Source organism: Lissotriton helveticus, chromosome 8, assembly GCF_964261635.1.
Source record: "Lissotriton helveticus chromosome 8, aLisHel1.1, whole genome shotgun sequence".
Classification (NCBI taxonomy): Eukaryota; Metazoa; Chordata; class Amphibia; order Caudata; family Salamandridae; genus Lissotriton; species Lissotriton helveticus.
The window spans coordinates 105637710-105657990 of record NC_136069.1 but is presented as its reverse complement, the minus strand read 5'-3'; the positions used below and the strand labels follow the sequence as shown (position 1 = coordinate 105657990).

General features: G+C 52.5%; 1 protein-coding gene across 1 annotated transcript in view; it reads right to left on the bottom strand.

Moving 5' to 3' along the window:
- LOC144772413 (uncharacterized) overlaps window positions 1-20281 on the bottom strand; it is a 277094-nt gene that overhangs the window by 141823 nt on the left and 114990 nt on the right. The window contains exons 6-7 of the mRNA XM_078656706.1: window positions 13692-13812; window positions 706-798 (exon numbers count right to left, since the gene is read on the bottom strand). Coding sequence (XP_078512832.1) covers window positions 706-798; window positions 13692-13812 — 214 coding nt within the window. The remainder of the gene's footprint in view (window positions 1-705; window positions 799-13691; window positions 13813-20281) is intronic.

Genomic DNA, 20281 nt, shown 5'->3' with positions numbered 1-20281 from the left:
CTTGCGGTGGAAGACGGCTGCGAGGGAGTCGCAGAGGTCCTGTGAGGGGGGGAGTTGGAGTTGGAGCTTGGGTTGGAGAGTTCCTTCACGATGCTGGAGAGCTCCTTGCTTATGCGTGCGTTGTTGTCTATGTGCTCTCTGAAGGCCGTTCTCTTGGCTATGCGGATGAGCTGGTGGTGTCTGCGTGTGGCGGTCTTAAGGGCCTCGAGGTTTTCCGCAGTCCGTTCTTGGCGCCCTTTCAACTGCTTGGGGGAATCAACTGCACATCTAACTTCTACATTAACTCACAGACACTACAGACAGCAGATACCAGAGACACAGCATACAAGACAGGATATAATACACCTCCTTTTTTCCAAACAGTAGATATCCTCATCTGACATACACACAAAACAGCCTGCCTAAAACCTATACATTCCATGGAAAACAACCTCACGACGCACACAAAACCATCTTCAAAACAATGTAGACAAAGCAATCAACATGACTATGTAGCCTGCTCATTAATTACACACAGCACAAAAGAATGATGCATGCAGCTCAGTCTTCCCACGATTTACACACATTGTGCAAAGCATTCAACCCTCAGTTGGCCCATGACTTAAATACACCCAAGTTGCAACATGTCGTATATGTTAGGCAGTCCACTATCCCAGCACAGTTTGTTTGCAGTGGTAAAACAATCACGTTTTGCTTATTACTCACTACTTGGATTTCTTCCTTCAAGCAAACAGGAATGCCGTCAAGTGGCGATAGAGGTTTCTGGTCCTTGTAGCGCGCTGTGGACGCTTCCGCCATCTAAACGCAAAGTAAATGAGAAATGCTCACTGTATTTCGCACATTCGGAAGGCAACAACATGGCCGTCAAGAGATAGAGTCTGGTTTCAAAGAGCAGCAAAAAGCCTAATTGAGATCATACCGGTGTAAGGAGAAACTTTTAGGACTATCAGTTCTTTATGTCTTAACCAAAGGTTGCATTGTAGATAAACTACAAATGAAACAAAGTGCAGCACCCGCTCCATGGATCTCCTCGCTGTAGTGCAGTGCTCAAAATTCACTGATGTATATCTGCGAGGTTTGAGCACAACATGCAATGCAAGGAATTGATCAATACACCAAGAAATCAATAGATCTCAAAGATTAAAAGTCTATATTTTCTTTCAAAACTGCTAAAAAAACAGAAATTAAGCGATATTACAAAACTTTTCAAATAAGCACTGGCAATACCACTTGATGTTTATTTGAGTTTTGTTTTCATTTTGTTTTTCTATCTGGTGTTAGCTTTAAAATAAACATTATTTAAGAAAAAGCAAACAGTTTATACTTTATGTTACTCGTGCTCCATAACTGAGAAGAGGCATTTTGCAAATCTGCACCTCTTAATAGTGGACAGGTTTCTCCAAAAAACCTAAGAAGGATCTACGAAGTGCCAGCTCATGTGTGGACAGGATTTTGGTCAAACATCTGCCAAGGCATATTGACGATGGTCATAGCCAGCAGGATTGGTTCAGTGATCTGAAGGACTGCAGCTGACAAACCCAGTGTCCTGAAGGTTATGGATTTGAATCCGTCCTTCAGAAGACCGTAAATTGAGGACCAAAAATTGAGTAGTAGCAACATCAAGTATGTAGCGCCTAGAAATGGCATATGTGCAGTATGAAGCTCTATATAAAAAATATGTTATCATTGTATGCAAGGGACATGTTCAGCTTCTTTATGGATCTATTTCAGATATAAAAGAATAGTGAGGAAGCAAGCTCACTTTTGCCGCAGAAGCAATGGAACAAGAGAGCTCTAGATTCAAGATCCTTCAGACAGACAAACAGACAATACAACTGTATCAATGAAAAAGGAGAAGCCTACGCCTATCAAGAATAGGTTCTCTTCAATTTGCCAATGTGACATTTTTCCCCCCAAGAGTCGATCGCAGAATGAAAACTCTACAGACTTGTTTGGTGGGGTTTACGCCAAGTGAACGCTTGAAGATAAGTTCATCGAAGAACTGAATATAAGGATTCGTATTGGAAAGGACTATGGGTAAGCTTAAGGTGGTCCAGAATTTAATTAGTGTGGGAACGAAATACATAGCAAGCCATTTTAAGGCAAAATAATAAAGGGTTCATTAAAAAGAATGGAAAATTATGTTTGTGTGGGTTATGCCCAAATGACACCACGTACACATATAGTGAAATTACAGGTGAGAGGAAATAAAACAATATGGAGTCTGCTTCAGGAAACTGAGGCATTGCAGAGTTTGAACTTAGATTTGTATGCTGACCTTGTCCAGTTAACTAAGGGGGTTTAGAAGAGCCTACAATTACAGGAATGCATACCACCGCTTTTAGAGGCTTGTTGATACCGGTGGAGTAGGGATGTTATGGAATGCCAGGTGCCTGCCACCTGTGTTCAGGATGGTTACCCACACACCCACTGCTAAAGGGCTTGGTCCCTCATAACTCTGGTCCTGCCACCATTCAGTGGTTCCCCCTTTTTCTAGTCATGATTTCCCCCACTGATGCACCTTCCCTCTTACCCATGCTTGGGGCTTTCACCTTTGTGCACAGGTGCTTTTCCACACTTAGGTTTTCAGTGAATCCACAGTTCTTGAGCATCATCTTGTAATTCTCTTTTCCTGGACATGCCAGGAACCCAGCAGGGCAATTTCTCTGGGCTCACGGCCCTCCACATCTGTGTATCACTGAATGCATTGACCTCTAGTATATGCATTCAGTTATTCAGCTACACTTGCTCATCCTCTACAAGGTCCCAAAATTCAGTATTCTTCAGCCATCTACCCTACACCAGCAGGTGGCACCTCTTCGGACCTCTCCCAAACCACTTCTTTGGAGCCTGTAGTCCGCAACAGTTACTGAATTGTCACTCCGAGCTTCACAAAAAGACATGCAGTCAGCTCCACTCTAGGACCCAACAGTTGTTTCCCTTACCCACCAAAAACAATCAAGATTGTACGGTGCACAACATTTTACCCGAGGAGTATGCTCTGCCCACGTACCTGCTCCATTCCAGTAAGGAGGTCTACTACGCCCGTTGTGGCACTTGCACAGTCCCCATGACTTCCCTGCAGCTCTACTGGTGCGGACTCAACTCAGGGATTGAGCCCATGACTCGATGGAATTTATCAAGCCTGCCATTACAACGGAGTACCATTGTCACGTGGCCATTGTCGGTTTCCCTATGTTAGCATGAGCTTGTCCCAGACTGTCTTCTGCTTTGTGCACGTTACTAGACGAGCATATTTTTGCTTTGTGCCGTACTGCAACTTTCACAGTCATATTGTTGTTTTGCGTTATGCTTTTTCCTGGGATTTAGTCTGAACACTGCAGACAAAGTCAAACAACAATGCCCCTTGTTATTCTATTCTGATCTGGCCATAGCACCTAGACAAATCACACAGATGCAGCTGTTGTTTGGAACATGTACTTTAATCATATAGGTATATACGGGTGGGTAACACACAGTTGGAGAGGGATCGTTCCAGAGAAGGGAGCGTGAGAGCACCTGTGATGCAGATCTTCACTCTATAGACTGACGTACGGGGTCTGCTGCTAAACACCCAGATATCTTCAAATATATAATCAGAGGAAGGGGGTTAGGTCTCACTGTCTTATATAATGACAGCACTTTTTATGATTTACGGACTACTTGCTATGTTGGCCCTATTTGTGTTGGGCATTTTTCTACTTGTTGTGGCACGTATACTGCACACTAGAGCACGTTAGTTAAAATAAACATTTTAAACTTTTCTTGTGTCTCTATCTAATCTTATTGTGGACTGGTACGAGAGTGAAAGCGAAAGGGTATGCCCTGTAACCGCGATTCCTGAGAGGGTCAGGAGAGTTGTGTTCTGGGGTGTCCAACCACTTTTTCCTTTGTGAGTCAGTAGGAGTGCAAGTGGGACGCTATAGCTAGTCGATCCCCGGGCTCATGAGTACTTAGGTAGTAGGATGACTCAGTCACTGCCCACTAAGGTTCCATGATCTCAAGCATAGTCTGTGACTCCGCAGAATCCCTGCAACACCGTTGATAAGCCAAATAAGTAATCTTGAAAACTGCAATTTCTTTTCATTTAAGAGCCTTGAAAAGGCCCCAGGTGAATGGGCCAAATAGGGGGCGAAACACGTGTCGGCTGCTTGGGAAGTCCTGGGACTTATTTTCATGCTGAACAAGGATGGATTGATTAAATCGCTCACTGTGAATACAACTCACAATTGTATAAGTAAACAAGTTACTCCGGGATTTATATTTTGTGGAAAACCCCGAAACAAACATATTAATCAATACAGTATATGAAAGGGGAGGACACGCTCAACCTGTTTTCACAAATCTTTACATTGAGGTATGGTAAGGTCCAAACCTTGAAAGCAACCTTGCCGCAACTACAAGGGCACTGGGTTTAACAGAGAGGGAGAGCTGGACCTCACACCACTCCAACTCAACTTCAACGCAGCCTTCCCCCGGTAAAATAACACATGAGGCTAGAAGCTTGTGGGATCTGTTCCTTTAATGCACCAACAAAAAGAACACCAGCATACACTGCTGCTTCACTGACTGCTTTCTTATCTTTGGTACCTCCGGGACTGACCAGCAAGATTTACCAAATAATTTGCCATGATCATGGGCCAGCTCCTGACCTTAATATTTTAGTTTCAAACTCACTGAATTTCCTTTTCCTCTTCCTGTTACTGTCTTCCAACCATGTGGGTTCTGACTTGCCATTTTCAATTTTCCAAACGTTCTGTCCTTCTTTCACGATCACCTGTGTTCTACAAAGAAAGTGAAATCCATACTACAGCTTCTTCCTGGAGTTTGTTATCATCATTGCTGGCTGTCCCTGCAATGGTCGGAATTTGCGACTCGCAACGATCTGCTACAACCCAATCAGTATTTAAAAATACTGAATATTAGCCAATAGGAAATTTTAGGAAACACAACTTGACACTTATGATTTGACTATCCCCTATTAGCGGCTTCTTAAATTCACTATTTTCCTGTTCTTTTCTCTGATTATCCCCTTCCCCTCCTTTCCTTCATGTTCTTTAACAAAATTGTGACTGTTTATTGCCAACCACTCATAGCTTTACTAGAAACTGCCCTATTTGATGTACTGTATTTGTGAAGCACCGCCCGCGCAGCCGACCTTGGCTGATACCATGACATTCTGATTTAACTGTATGAAGTTGATGCACTATGGTTATGTTACATGCTGTTTTAATAAACAGATTGAAACCCAAAAAAATGAAAGGAATTCTTAATTTTGGACGTCTGGTCCTTAATCCCTACAAAGGCCAAGTCTCTGATCCCTATATCATGTAGTTTGAAAAGAGGATGGAGTGGTTAATTGACTCTAATTGAATATGATTGAATGGAACCTCCATACACAAGTTGGTCAGGTCTAAAAACAGTCTGGACAGAGCATAAGATGCTATTCTTCTCAAAGAGATTCATAAGCAACCTTTTTTGTTGTATATTGTTAGACGGGGACCCTGAGGGTCGGCCGGATACCGAGGGAGAGATCCCCGAGGGGGACCGTCTCCGGCGATCGTACAGACAAGTACCCTCCCTCCCCACAAACAGGCACCACACCAAGTCGAGTTCAAGGCTTTATATAAGGTTCTTAAGGCAAGGATATCAGCGATACAGGATAACTTGGACCCGGGGGTCCTCTCACTTCTAGTCTCTGTAGGGAAAGGGGGTAGCGGGACAGTCTTAGTACCGGATCGGTACAGGTGGTGGTAAAAGGCGAGCTCACAATCCTCGAGCTGGAGGGTCTGTGGATCGGGCCGCGGCAGCGCCAGCAGGCCAAGGTGATAGTCTCATAAAGCAGAGGGCCGCGGCAGCGCCAGCAGGCCAAGATGGTTTCACGAGGCAGAGGGCCGCGGCAGCGCCAGCAGGCCAAGACGATGGTTTCACGAGGCAGAGGGCCGCGGCAGCGCCAGCAGGCCAAGACGATGGTTTCACGAGGCAGAGGGCCGCGGCAGCGCCAGCAGGCCAAGATGGTTTCACGAGGCAGAGGGCCGCGGCAGCGCCAGCAGGCCAAGATGGTTTCACGAGGCAGAGGGCCGCGGCAGCGCCAGCAGGCCAAGACGATGGTTTCACGAGGCAGAGGGCCGCGGCAGCGCCAGCAGGCCAAGTCACGGATGAGTTCTTCTCGGGTCTCTCGACTCCAGGATACAACTGCCTTCCTGGTCTGGTCCTGCCCCAGTTATAGGTCTGGTCCCCTTTGATGTCCGGACCCTCGCGCCTGGGGGCCGGGAGGTCCGGGATGAGGGAGTCCAGACACCCAGCAGGGGGGTGGAGCCAGCGCCCAGGCGGCCTGGGGTGATCGACACCTGGCGGAGGAGAGCCGTTGACGATTCCTTCTCCCATTGACTCGCCAAGTGGTCACTCTGCCTCCTGGGGGGAGGTTGGTGCCTCGATGTCGGGCCCGGCCGGGCCCAGGGTGAGGGTCGAGTTGAGGCCACGCGGCCTCGTGCTGCAGCGCCCCAAGATGGCGGCCGGGTCGATGTCGTGGGGTAGATGGTGACCCGGGCCAGCGGGGTCCGGAGCTGGTGTCTTGTAGTGGAGGGATTGCAGGGTACTTCGGGTGGTCGTTGGTGGACTCTGGCTGGGGATGCAGGGAGAGCCAGGGTCCTGGTCCCATTGCGGGGAGGGGGTACAGCTCGAACATGCGGCCTGTCCAACATGCGTCCCCCCCAGCTGAAGGCGGGGAGAGTCAGCCATCTTCCTGGGGACTCTCCTCGCTGAGGCGGAAAAAGCGTGACAGGCCGTCGGCGTTGGCGTGGTCCTGGCCTGGACGATGTTCCACCGTGAAGTCCATCGCCTGCAGGGAGATGGACCAGCGCAACAGCTTCGGGTTCTCCCCCCGCATTTGCATCAGCCATTGCAGGGGTCGGTGGTCTGTTTGCACCCGGAAGTGGGTGCCGAAGAGGTATGGCCGGAGCTTCTTGAGTGCCCAGACTACGGCGAAGGCCTCCCTCTCAATGGTGCTCCAGCGCTGTTCTCGGGGCAAGAGGCGTCGGCTGATGAAGACCACCGGATGGTCGACCCCTTCGGCGTTGAGTTGGGAGAGGACGGCCCCCACACCATGATCGGAGGCGTCCGTCTGCACAATGAATTCCCGGCTGTAGTCGGGAGCCTGGAGCACGGGGGCCGTGCATATGGCGGTCTTTAGCTTCTCGAAGGCTGATTGGCAGCCCGGGGTCCAGTTGACGGTTTTGGGGCTCTTTTTGGAGGTGAGCTCTGTGAGGGGCCCCACGATGCTGCCATAGTCCTTCACGAACCGCCGGTAGTATCCGGTGAGCCCCAGGAAGGCCCGGACCTCCGTTTGGCTCGTAGGGGGTTGCCAGGCCTGGATGGCAGCAATCTTGAGTTGGAGAGGGGCCACCAGCCCGCTTCCCACTTGGTGTCCCAGGTAGGTCACGGACCCTTGGCCAACTTGGCACTTGCTGGCCTTGATGGTGAGCCCGGCTTGCTGGAGGGCGAGTAGAACCTCCCGCAGGTGGCGGAGGTGGTCGGTCCACTGGTGGCTGTACACAGCAATGTCGTCCAGGTAGGCGGCGCTGAAGTCTTCCAGGCCCGCCAGTACCTGGTTTACCAGCCGTTGGAACGTTGCCGGGGCGTTTTTCATGCCGAAGGGCATGACTTTAAAGTGGTAGTGCCCGTCTGGGGTAGAGAAGGCGGACCGTTCTTGGGCCCTAGGGGTGAGGCCGATCTGCCAGTAGCCTGCTGTTAAGTCGAAGATGCTCAGGTAGCGGGCGGCCCCCATCCGGTCAATTAGCTCGTCTGCCCGGGGGATGGGATGAGCGTCGGTCCGGGTAACTGCATTCAGCCCTCGATAGTCCACGCAGAACCGGAGCTCAGGGGCAACGCCCGGGGCAGCTGCCTTGGGAACCAGGACGACTGGGCTCGCCCAGGGACTGTCTGAGGGTTCGATCACTCCTAGGGTCAGCATCTTGGACACCTCGGTCTGGATGCAGGCTCGTACCCGGTCTGGTACGCGGTATGCTCGGTGTCGAATAGGAGGGCTGTCCCCGGTGTCCACATCGTGGAGGCACCAGGGGGTGACTCCGGGGGTGAGGGAGAACAGGGAGGCGAACTGCCTCAGGAGCGTTTGGCAGTCTTGGCGTTGCTCCAGGGACAGGGCCTCGGAGAGCTGGACCCCTTCCACTGAGCCATCCTGCTCGAAGGCCCTCAGTAAGTCCGGAAGGGGTTCGGAGTCTTCTTCTGTCCCAGTATCGGTAGCCATTAGGAGGCTGAGTTCGGATCGCACAAAATGGGGTTTGAGCCTGTTGGCATGGAGGACCCGTAGGGGGTTCCGGGCAGTCTCCATGTCGATTAAATAGGTGACGGGCCCCTTGCGTTCGATTACCTTGAAGGGCCCGGACCATCTGTCTTGGAGGGCACAGGGCTCAACCGGGGACATCACCCAGACCTGTTGTCCAGGTTCGAACTCAATGGAGGACGTGTGCTGATCGTACCACCTCTTCATGTCCTCCTGACTGGCCTCGAGGTTGGCTTTGGCGGTGTCTCGGAACCGCCGGGTCTGGTTGCGGAGAGCCAGGAGATACCGGTAGATGTCCGGGGGCGTTTTCTGGGGAGGCTGCTCCCAACCTTCCTTGACTAGGCTGAGGGGGCCCCGGACGGGGTGTCCGTACAGTAGTTCAAAGGGGCTGAAGCCGAGGGACTTCTGCGGGACCTCCCGATAGGCAAACAGGAGGCATGGCAGCAGTACGTCCCACTGGCGTCGAAGGGGTTCTTCTAGACCCATAATCATCCCCTTGAGGGTGCGGTTGAATCTCTCGACCAGTCCGTTTCCTTGCGGGTGATAGGGGGTCGTGAATTTGTAGGTGACCCCGCATTGCTGCCAGAGGGACTTCATATATCTGGAGATAAAGTTCGTGCCCCTGTCACTGACGACCTCCCGGGGGAACCCCACCCGGGAGAAGATCCCCATCAGGGCCCGGCCCACCACGGGGGCCGTCACAGTCCGAAGAGGGATGGCCTCGGGATAGCGGGTGGCGTGGTCTACCAGGACCAGGATGAACCGGTGTCCTTGGGCTGTTCGAGGGTCGAGGGGCCCCACAATGTCTATTCCCACTCGTTCAAACGGGGTGGTGACGACAGGAAAGAGTTGTAATGGTGCTTTGATTTTTCGGCCACTTTTTCCGCTGGCCTGGCAGGTGGGGCAGGCCTTGCAGTGGTTGGTGACATCCTTCCGCATGTGGGGCCAGAAAAAATGGGTCACCAGGCGGTCGTAGGTTTTATCCTGCCCCAGGTGTCCGGCAAGGGGGACATCGTGGGCTAAGTTCAGGAGGAAGTCTCGGAAGCGAAGGGGCACCACCAGCACCCGACTGGCCCCTAGTTCTGCAATTTTCTGCTCGCTGTAGAGCAGGTCTTGGTCCCAGTAGATCCAGTGGGCCCCCGAGGTATCCCCGGTGCTCTGGGCCAGGGCTTGCTGCCGGAGTCCTTCGAGAGAAGGACAGGTTTGTTGCTCGGCCCGGAATTGTTCCTGCGTGGGGCCTCCCTCCTGCCGCCATTGTGCCAGGTCAGGGACGTCCCGAAGCTGGTCGGGTCCTTCTTCGGTTTGGGTCAAGGGAATGGCTTCTGGGGCGGCCTCCTCTGGGATGAGCGCGGGAGGAGGTTCTGGCCACTCGGGCTCTTCTGGGCTGGGGACCACGCGGGCGGTCATGGACCGGGTCGTGACGCAGACCCATTCGGGGAGGCCAAGCATCCCCAGGTGCTCCCTCCGTTCGACAGCTGCCCAGGGAGAGCTTTCAAGGTCGTTTCCTAGGAGGCAGTCCACGGGGGCATCATCGCGGACAGTTACTTTTAGCATCCCTGTTACTCCTCCCCACTCGAAGGGGACGCAGGCCATGTGGCATAGGCTTTCGGAGTTGTCGGCTGATCGAACAGGGCAAAGAATGTTCGGCAAGATTTGGTCTGGAGTGACGAGGTGGCGTCGGACCGCCGTTACACTGGCCCCGGTGTCGCGGAGGGCTTCCGCCCGGCGGCCATTGATGTTGACCCATTGACCGTACTTCTGTGTGTTGGCGGGAAGGGGGGCCCGCGGAATCATGTCTCTCTCCCCTAAGCAGACCAGTGCCATGGCGGCGGGTGCCCATTCAGAGGGATCGGTCTCGTACTCCTCTTGGTCTTCCGGGATTATTTCTTCCCCTAGGGCCGCCGCTGCAACTTGGCGGGGAGTAGTGTTCGGATTCTTTGGGCAGTTGGGATCACTGGCGTAGTGGCCGGGTCGCTGGCACCTGTGGCACGTAATGTTGGCCCGGAAACCGGCCCGGACGGCAGGGCTTCCCCGGCCAACCGGGGTCGAGGGGTTTCTGGGGGGTGACGAGGGGCCGGGGTCTCTCCCCCGACCCTGACTTCCTCCTCCCCCTCGGGGGCGATACGATCTGGATACTTCGCTGGGTGCGCTCCGGCCAACTCGGGTGCTTTCCCACCGGTCGGCTTCGGCGGCGAGTTGTCGAGGGTCGGTTAGCTTGCTGTCCAGGAGGTGTTGCCGGAGCTCCACGAAGCAGTTGTTCGACAGGTGTTCCCATACGATAAGGTCAAAGAGTTGGTCGTAGGTGGTTACTTTGTTGCCCTTGATCCACCCCTCGAAGGCTCGGCTAAAAAAGTTCACGTACTCCACCCAAGTTGTACCCGGAATCCGTTTGCAGTCGCGGAACCGTTGGCGGTACATCTCAGGTGTGAGCCCGTATCGAGTGAGGAGGGCGGCCTTCATGTGGTCGTAGGAGGTCATCAGCTGGTCCGGGAGTTGCAGCAGGGCGTCCCGCCCTTCGTTGACAAACCTCCCCCATAATCCGGCTCCCCAATCGCTTCGGGGAATCCGGTGGGAGGTCATTGCCACCTCATAGGCTTTAAACCACTGCTGGATATCATCGTTCTTGTGGTATTCCCGGATGACATCTTTGGGGATGTGAACCTTGGGTTCGGTCGAGGCAGACGGGGTCGGTCGTTCGGGGAGCCCGAGGTCTTTATTCTGTTTCTGAATCTCCAGTGCTTTGAGATTGCGCTCATGTTCGTATTCGAGTCTCTTTTCCTCTAGCTCCCTCTGTCTTTGCTTGTCTTCCCGCTCTTCCCTGAGTCGTAAGTGTTCCAGGGTTATTTTTTGTTCTGCCAGCTTGAGTTCCCCATCCAAGCGAAGTCGGGCAAGTTCTAATTCGTGGAGTCTGGTTTTTTCTCTTTCTCGGATCTCTTCCAGGGAGAGATCCGTTCTTTCTTTAGTTGGTGCGGGGCTCGTTTCGGTTGTTTGTGTTCGGGGTACGGCCGTACCCGTTTCTGCCCAAGCTTCTAGGGCTCGTTTGAAGTCTTCCTTTGTGCTAAGACCTGTGGTTGGAAGTCCAAGTTCTATGCAATATTGCTTCAGTTCCCGGTGGTTGTAGTCTTCCAATTTTTCCATCTGAAATTTTTCCGTTGTTCCGCTCTCTATTGACATGGTTGTTGTGTGTGGTGGGGCGAGTGACTTTCTGTACGATTATGCGTAGGTTCGGATCCCGTCGCTGGCCACCAATGTTAGACGGGGACCCTGAGGGTCGGCCGGATACCGAGGGAGAGATCCCCGAGGGGGACCGTCTCCGGCGATCGTACAGACAAGTACCCTCCCTCCCCACAAACAGGCACCACACCAAGTCGAGTTCAAGGCTTTATATAAGGTTCTTAAGGCAAGGATATCAGCGATACAGGATAACTTGGACCCGGGGGTCCTCTCACTTCTAGTCTCTGTAGGGAAAGGGGGTAGCGGGACAGTCTTAGTACCGGATCGGTACAGGTGGTGGTAAAAGGCGAGCTCACAATCCTCGAGCTGGAGGGTCTGTGGATCGGGCCGCGGCAGCGCCAGCAGGCCAAGGTGATAGTCTCATAAAGCAGAGGGCCGCGGCAGCGCCAGCAGGCCAAGATGGTTTCACGAGGCAGAGGGCCGCGGCAGCGCCAGCAGGCCAAGACGATGGTTTCACGAGGCAGAGGGCCGCGGCAGCGCCAGCAGGCCAAGACGATGGTTTCACGAGGCAGAGGGCCGCGGCAGCGCCAGCAGGCCAAGATGGTTTCACGAGGCAGAGGGCCGCGGCAGCGCCAGCAGGCCAAGATGGTTTCACGAGGCAGAGGGCCGCGGCAGCGCCAGCAGGCCAAGACGATGGTTTCACGAGGCAGAGGGCCGCGGCAGCGCCAGCAGGCCAAGTCACGGATGAGTTCTTCTCGGGTCTCTCGACTCCAGGATACAACTGCCTTCCTGGTCTGGTCCTGCCCCAGTTATAGGTCTGGTCCCCTTTGATGTCCGGACCCTCGCGCCTGGGGGCCGGGAGGTCCGGGATGAGGGAGTCCAGACACCCAGCAGGGGGGTGGAGCCAGCGCCCAGGCGGCCTGGGGTGATCGACACCTGGCGGAGGAGAGCCGTTGACGATTCCTTCTCCCATTGACTCGCCAAGTGGTCACTCTGCCTCCTGGGGGGAGGTTGGTGCCTCGATGTCGGGCCCGGCCGGGCCCAGGGTGAGGGTCGAGTTGAGGCCACGCGGCCTCGTGCTGCAGCGCCCCAAGATGGCGGCCGGGTCGATGTCGTGGGGTAGATGGTGACCCGGGCCAGCGGGGTCCGGAGCTGGTGTCTTGTAGTGGAGGGATTGCAGGGTACTTCGGGTGGTCGTTGGTGGACTCTGGCTGGGGATGCAGGGAGAGCCAGGGTCCTGGTCCCATTGCGGGGAGGGGGTACAGCTCGAACATGCGGCCTGTCCAACATATATGATAAGTTATATTCTGGTTGGCAGTTCACCAGGGTGATGGGGCCTGCCTTACATTTTTCTACAATCATATTTATGTGTGCCAGTATAAAATGCACACACAATCCTTATCTCATACCCAAAATGTAGTAATATGGTTTATACTTTTTAGTAATATGTCATCTTAACTTCTGCAAATATCCTCCACGTGTTTCGATGTCATCACATCCTGTGCCCCGTAGTTTGTCCAGCGTCTCATGATTCTATCTTGTGGTCTCATGTGGTCCCATGCAAGTTGTTGTTTCTTGTGTCACGTGCTGTGTTTACTTTGTAGTTCCAGGTCATCTGTGTCATACTCTGTTCATCTTTGGGTGGATGGGGGATCACTCCAACAGTTAAGAGGCAGAGGGTCCCATGGCAAGTTGCGTGTCAAGAGAAATAAACTACTTACCGATCTTCTAGCCTTCGATGTATTCGTAGTCTTCTTTACTACACATACATAAATCCTTAACGCCATACCCTTATACTCTTAACTATAAATCCCAAATCCTTAAACCTACACCTTAAATCCTGTACTCCCAACCCTATACCATGAACCTTTAACCCCTAAACCTACACCTTTAACCCTGGACTTCATAGCCTTCATCCTACACCCTATCTTAACTCCTAAATCCTTAGTCCTTTTCGCTCTGTCCGGAATATACTTTGGCCTGCAATCCCTTTGGCAAGTGTTCTTTTTTTTAAGTATTTATTTTTTAGAACTTATAATGGAGGTACATTATTGGTAAACGTTGCGTTTGAAGTTTTGAAGGCAATGCCGAAGTTAGCAAAACAGTAATGCTATGAGTGTTTTGTGTCTGAGCATGCTGAGATCCCCTTCTCCAGTGAAGTGAAAGTGGCTATCATTTCATTTTATGAAGTTGCATTTACAAAAATCATAAATACCTTTAATATCTCATTCCTGTCCCACTGTATAATTGCTCGCAGAGGAGGGGTTGACTTTTCACAGTCTTCTAGTGCGCGCAAAATGTTTTTAGCAACATGGGTTGGAGTGACTTCACCTGCCCTGAAAGAAAGAAATAGAGAAAAAACAGATTTCAATCTTTTCACACAGATGCTGTGGTCTTGAGTTTCTAAAGGCATATGCAATCTGCTATAATCAGACAGGGATTAATAACAAGCATTTACAATGCAATGGTCTCGGCATCATTAAAGGTAGAGCTATTGGCATTGCTCATGACATTTCTTTTTTTTCTTTAAATCATAAATAAATGGCATTGTCATTTACATTGTCAATACACACCACTCTGCACTCAACTGCACTCACCTGCACTGCACTGCACTCACCTGCACTGCACTCACCTGCACTGCACTGCACTCACCTGCACTGCACTGCACTCACCTGCACTGCACTCACCTGCACTGCACTGCACTCACCTGCACTGCACTCACCTGCCCTGCACTGCACTCACCTGCACTGCACTGCACTCACCTGCACTGCACTGCACTCACCTGCACTGCACTCACCTGCACTGCACTCACCTGCACTGCACTGCACTCAACTGCACTCACCTGCACTCACCTGTACTGCACTCACCTGCACTCACCTGCACTGCACTGCACTGCACTCACCTGCACTGCACTCACCTGCACTGCACTCACCTGCACTGCACTGCACTCTCCTGCACTGCACTGCACTGCACTGCACTCACCTGCACTGCACTGCACTCACCTGCACTGCACTACACTCACCTGCACTCACCTGCACTGCACTCACCTGCACTGCACTGCACTCACCTGCACTGCACTCACCTGCACTGCACTGCACTCACCTGCACTGCACTCACCTGCACTGCACTCACCTGCACTGCACTCACCTGCACGCCACTGCACTGCACTCACCTGCACTGCACTCACCTGCATGCCACTGCACTCACCTGCACTGCACTCACCTGCACTCCACTGCACTGCACTCACCTGCACTCCACTGCACTGCACTCACCTGCACTCCACTCACCTGCACTCCACTCACCTGCACTGCACTCACCTGCACTGCACTCACCTGCACTGCACTCATCTGCACTGCACACACTGCACTCACCTGCACTGCACTCACCTGCACTGCACTGCACTCACCTGCACTGCACTCACCTGCACTGCACTCACCTGCACTGCACTCACCTGCACTGCACTGCACTCACCTGCACTGCACTCACCTGCACTGCACTGCACTCACCTGCACTGCACTCACCTGCACTGCACTCACCTGCACTGCACTCACCTACACTGCACTGCACTCACCTGCACTCACCTGCACTGCACTCACCTGCACTGCACTCACCTGCACTGCACTCACCTGCACTGCACTCACCTGCACTGCACTCCACTGCACTGCACTCCACTGCACTGCACTCCACTGCACTCCACTGCACTCACCTGCACTGCACTGCACTCACCTGCACTGCACTCACCTGCACTGCACTCACCTGCACTGCACTGCACTCACCTGCACTGCACGCACTGCACTCACCTGCACTGCACGCACTGCACTCACCTGCACTGCACTCACCTGCACTGCACTGCACTCACCTGCACTGCACTCACCTGCACTCACCTGCACTGCACTGCACTCCACTCCAGTGCAGTGTGCACTGCACTCACCTGCACTGCACTCCACTGCACTCCACTGCACTGCACTCACCTGCACTGCACTGCACTCACCTGCACTGCACTGCACTCACCTGCACTGCACTGCACTCACCTGCACTGCACTCACCTGCACTGCACTCACCTGCACTGCACTCACCTGCACTGCACTGCACTCACCTGCACTCACCTGCACTGCACTGCACTCACCTGCACTGCACTGCACTCACCTGCACTGCACTGCACTCACGTGCACTGCACTGCACTCACCTGCACTGCACTGCACTCACCTGCACTGCACTCACCTGCACTGCACTCACCTGCACTGCACTGCACTCACCTGCACTGCACTGCACTCACCTGCATTGCACTGCACTGCACTCACCTGCACTGCACTGCACTGCACTCACCTGCACTGCACTGCACTCACCTGCACTGCACTCACCTGCACTGCACTCACCTGCACTGCACTCACCTGCACTGCACTGCACTCACCTGCACTGCACTCACCTGTACTGCACTCACCTGCACTGCACTCACCTGCACTGCACTGCACTGCACTCACCTGCACTCACCTGCACATACCTGCACTGCACTCTGCACTCACTACTCTGCACTCTGCACTCACTACTCTGCACTCTGCACTCACTACTCTGCACTCTGCACTCACTACTCTGCACTCTGCACTCACTACTCTGCACTCACTACTCTGCACTCACTACTCTGCACTCTGCACTCACTACTCTGCACTCACTACTCTGCACTCACTACTCTGCACTCACTACTCTGCACTCACTACTCACTACTCTGCACTCACTACTCACTACTCTGCACTCACTACTCACTACTCTGCACTCACTACTCTGCACTCACTACTCTGCACTCACTACTCTGCACTCACTATGCACTCACTACTCACTACTCTGCACTCACTACTCACTACTCTGCACTCACTACTCACTACTCTGCACACTCACTCTGCACTCACTACTCTGCACTCACTACTCTGCACTCACTACTCTGCACTCACTACTCTGCACTCACTACTCTGCACTCACTACTCTGCACTCACTACTCTGCACTCACTACTCTGCACTCACTACTCACTACTCTGCACTCACTACTCTGCACTCACTACTCTGCACTCACTACTCACTACTCTGCACTCACTACTCACTACTCTGCACTCACTACTCACTACTCTGCACTCACTACTCACTACTCTGCACTCACTACTCTGCACTCACTACTCACTACTCTGCACTCACTACTCTGCACTCACTACTCTGCACTCACTACTCTGCACTCAGTACTCACTACTCTGCACTCACTACTCTGCACTCACTACTCTGCACTCACTACTCACTACTCTGCACTCACTACTCACTACTCTGCACTCACTACTCACTACTCTGCACTCACTACTCTGCACTCACTACTCACTACTCTGCACTCACTACTCACTACTCTGCACTCACTACTCTGCACTCACTACTCACTACTCTGCACTCACTACTCTGCACTCACTACTCACTACTCTGCACTCACTACTCTGCACTCACTACTCTGCACTCACTACTCTGCACTCACTACTCTGCACTCACTACTCTGCACTCACTACTCTGCACTCACTACTCTGCACTCACTACTCTGCACGCTCACTCTGCACTCACTACTCTGCACTCACTACTCTGCACTCACTACTCTGCACTCACTACTCTGCACTCACTACTCTGCACTCACTACTCTGCACTCACTACTCTGCACTCACTACTCACTACTCTGCACTCACTACTCACTACTCTGCACTCACTACTCACTACTCTGCACTCACTACTCACTACTCTGCACTCACTACTCTGCACTCACTACTCACTACTCTGCACTCACTACTCTGCACTCACTACTCTGCACTCACTACTCACTACTCTGCACTCACTACTCTGCACTCACTACTCTGCACTCACTACTCACTACTCTGCACTCACTACTCACTACTCTGCACTCACTACTCTGCACTCACTACTCACTACTCTGCACTCACTACTCACTACTCTGCACTCACTACTCTGCACTCACTACTCACTACTCTGCACTCACTACTCTGCACTCACTACTCTGCACTCACTACTCTGCACTCACTACTCTGCACTCACTACTCTGCACTCACTACTCTGCACTCACTACTCTGCACGCTCACTCTGCACTCACTACTCTGCACTCACTACTCTGCACTCACTACTCTGCACTCACTACTCACTACTCTGCACTCACTACTCTGCACTCACTACTCTGCACTCACTACTCTGCGCACTCACTACTCTGCGCACTCACTCATCTGCACTCACTCATCTGCACACTCACTCATCTGCACACTCACTCATCTGCACACTCACTCATCTGCACACTCACTCTGCACTCACTACTCTGCACACTCTCTCTGCACACTCTCTCTGCACACTCTCTCTGCACACTCTCTCTGCACACTCTCTCTGCACACTCTCTCTGCACACTCACTCTGCACACTCACTCTGCACACTCACTCTGCGCACTCACTACTCTGCACTCACTACTCTGCACTCACTACTCTGCACTCACTACTCTGCACTCACTACTCTGCACTCACTACTCTGCACTCACTACTCTGCACTCACTACTCTGCACTCTGCACACTCACTCTGCACTGTGCACACCGCTGATATCACGGAATCTTCCACCACACTTTCTAAAACTCTATAGTCCGAAGCATAATAGGCACAGAACCAAAAGAAGGGTAGACATTGCTTAAAATAATCTTATTGTATTTATGAGAAGCAAAAGCGAGACTGTGAAATGTGCTGAATATCAGTTTGTTACGAATCAACAGAGTGGAGTTAGAGAACCAAGAAATAGTAATTTAGAATCCGGGTTAGAAGGAGTAGTAATCACAAGCTAAGGATCAACGGGCGCGAAACAGCGTGGTGGGCGCGCAGGAGACGCAGATCAACGGGCGCGAAACAGCGTGGTGGGCGCGCAGGAGACGCAGCGTGAGCGTGCACATCAGCTGAAGATCGCCGGAGAAGACACCGAGCCTGCCTGCTGCCGTGACTGACCCCCTGCAGAGGGAAAGAGCCCGGTGAGTGGGGGTAGAAGGGGGGGGGGGCGGCAGAGAGGGAGTGGGCAGAGAGGGAGGCTGTGTGTGTGTGTGTGTGCGTGTGTGTGTGCGTGCGTGTGTCTGTCTGTGTCTGTCTGGTGTGTGCCTGCCTGCCTTTGTGTGTGCGCGTCCACAGACCCTGGTCGGCTCGTGCACCGCTCTGTACTCCCTTGCGAGCTTACATGGCGACAATAGTTCTCGTTGCCGAGACCTAAAAAGCATTGTAAGATGTTGAAATAGAGTGCGGCGTGCCGTGTGAGAACAATGTAGTAAGGAAAACAAGGGGACTCTAATAAGTGAACCTGGGGTTGACTAATGTTTTAGAAAAACAATGGTTCTTATGTGGCCATAAAAGGTCCTTGGTAGGAAGCAGTGTCAGAATTTGTGACTGCCCTAGAGTCGAGATAGGTAATAAATATCTCAGGGACGATAAGTAATATGAACAGCCTGTGCGCCTGTAAACACTGGTGCTCACACGAGCTGCTCCTAGAACTAGTGAAACGACAAGTCCTCGAAGAGCGCACTCGGACTGGACACTGCTTTGGTGGGGAAGAGATGCAGAACATAAATCAGTTTGAAGGCCGCCCGAAACACACCAGTGCTGGTGCAAAACCGCGGTATGTTACGAATCTGAATAAACTGCGACATACGTGCAAACCTGCACTCCAGACCACTGAATGGAAAGGCACATAGTTGTGTAGATCTCACAAAGGAACCAACTGGATAAACACGAAAAAGATGTAGAAGGTGCAGCCACCATTGTTGCTGATTAGGAGCGGCAGATGTTGAAATAGAGCTAGGCGGGCTGCGTGGCTGCCCTTGTTGAAGATTACGTGTAGCGTGCTGTACTACTGTAAAAAAATGCTAATGAATACCAAAAAAAAAAACATAAAAGCGGGCTCCTGTCAAAATATTAAGCATGGCGCCAGTGTTGTTAATATGAAAGCTGGCGCAGTGCGAAAACCTAAAGCACGACGCCCGGGGCGGGGCAGAGATGAGGAGCAGGGAGTGGAAAAGCAGGTGTCCTTGTAGGAAAGCATGTCGTATGTGCAATAGGAGAATAGGGAACACTTTCTGGGGTGACTGGTGAAGTAGCAACCCTGAATGGGGGTAGGAGGGAAAGAAGCAACACCGACCGTGGGGGGTTGGGGGTTAGGAAGAAGCAATACACACTGGGTGGGAAGGGAAGAAGCAACGCATGCAGGGGGTGGGAGGGGAAAGCAGAGGAAAGAAGACAATAAATAACAAGCAACCAGTAAACGTGTCCGTCCTAGATAAACAAACGCATTTTAAAACAAGAGGTGCTAATGCTACCTGCTGTGCGTCTGAGATGCCACGGAGTGCTAGCGGAAGAAACGATCGCTATTGTAAACAAGCTGAGGATCAACGGGCGCGCACGACGCAGCGTGGGCGTGCACATCAGCTGAAGATCGCCGGAGAAGACACAAGTCTGCCTTCTGCCGTGACTGACCCGATGCGGAGGGAAAGAGCCCGGTGAGTGGGGGTGGGGGGGCAGAGAGAGAGAGAGTGTGAGAGTGTGTGTGTGTGTGTGTGTGTGTGTGTGTGTGCATGCATGCATGCGTGCGTGTGTCTGTCTGTCTGTGTGTGTGTCTGGCGCATGCCTGCCTGCCTGCCTGCCTTTGTGCGCGTTCACAGACCCTGGTCGGCTCGTCCACCTCTCTGTAGTCCCTTGCTAGCTTACTAGGCGACAATAGTTCTCGTTGCCGAGACCTAATTACAATGCAATGGTCTCGGC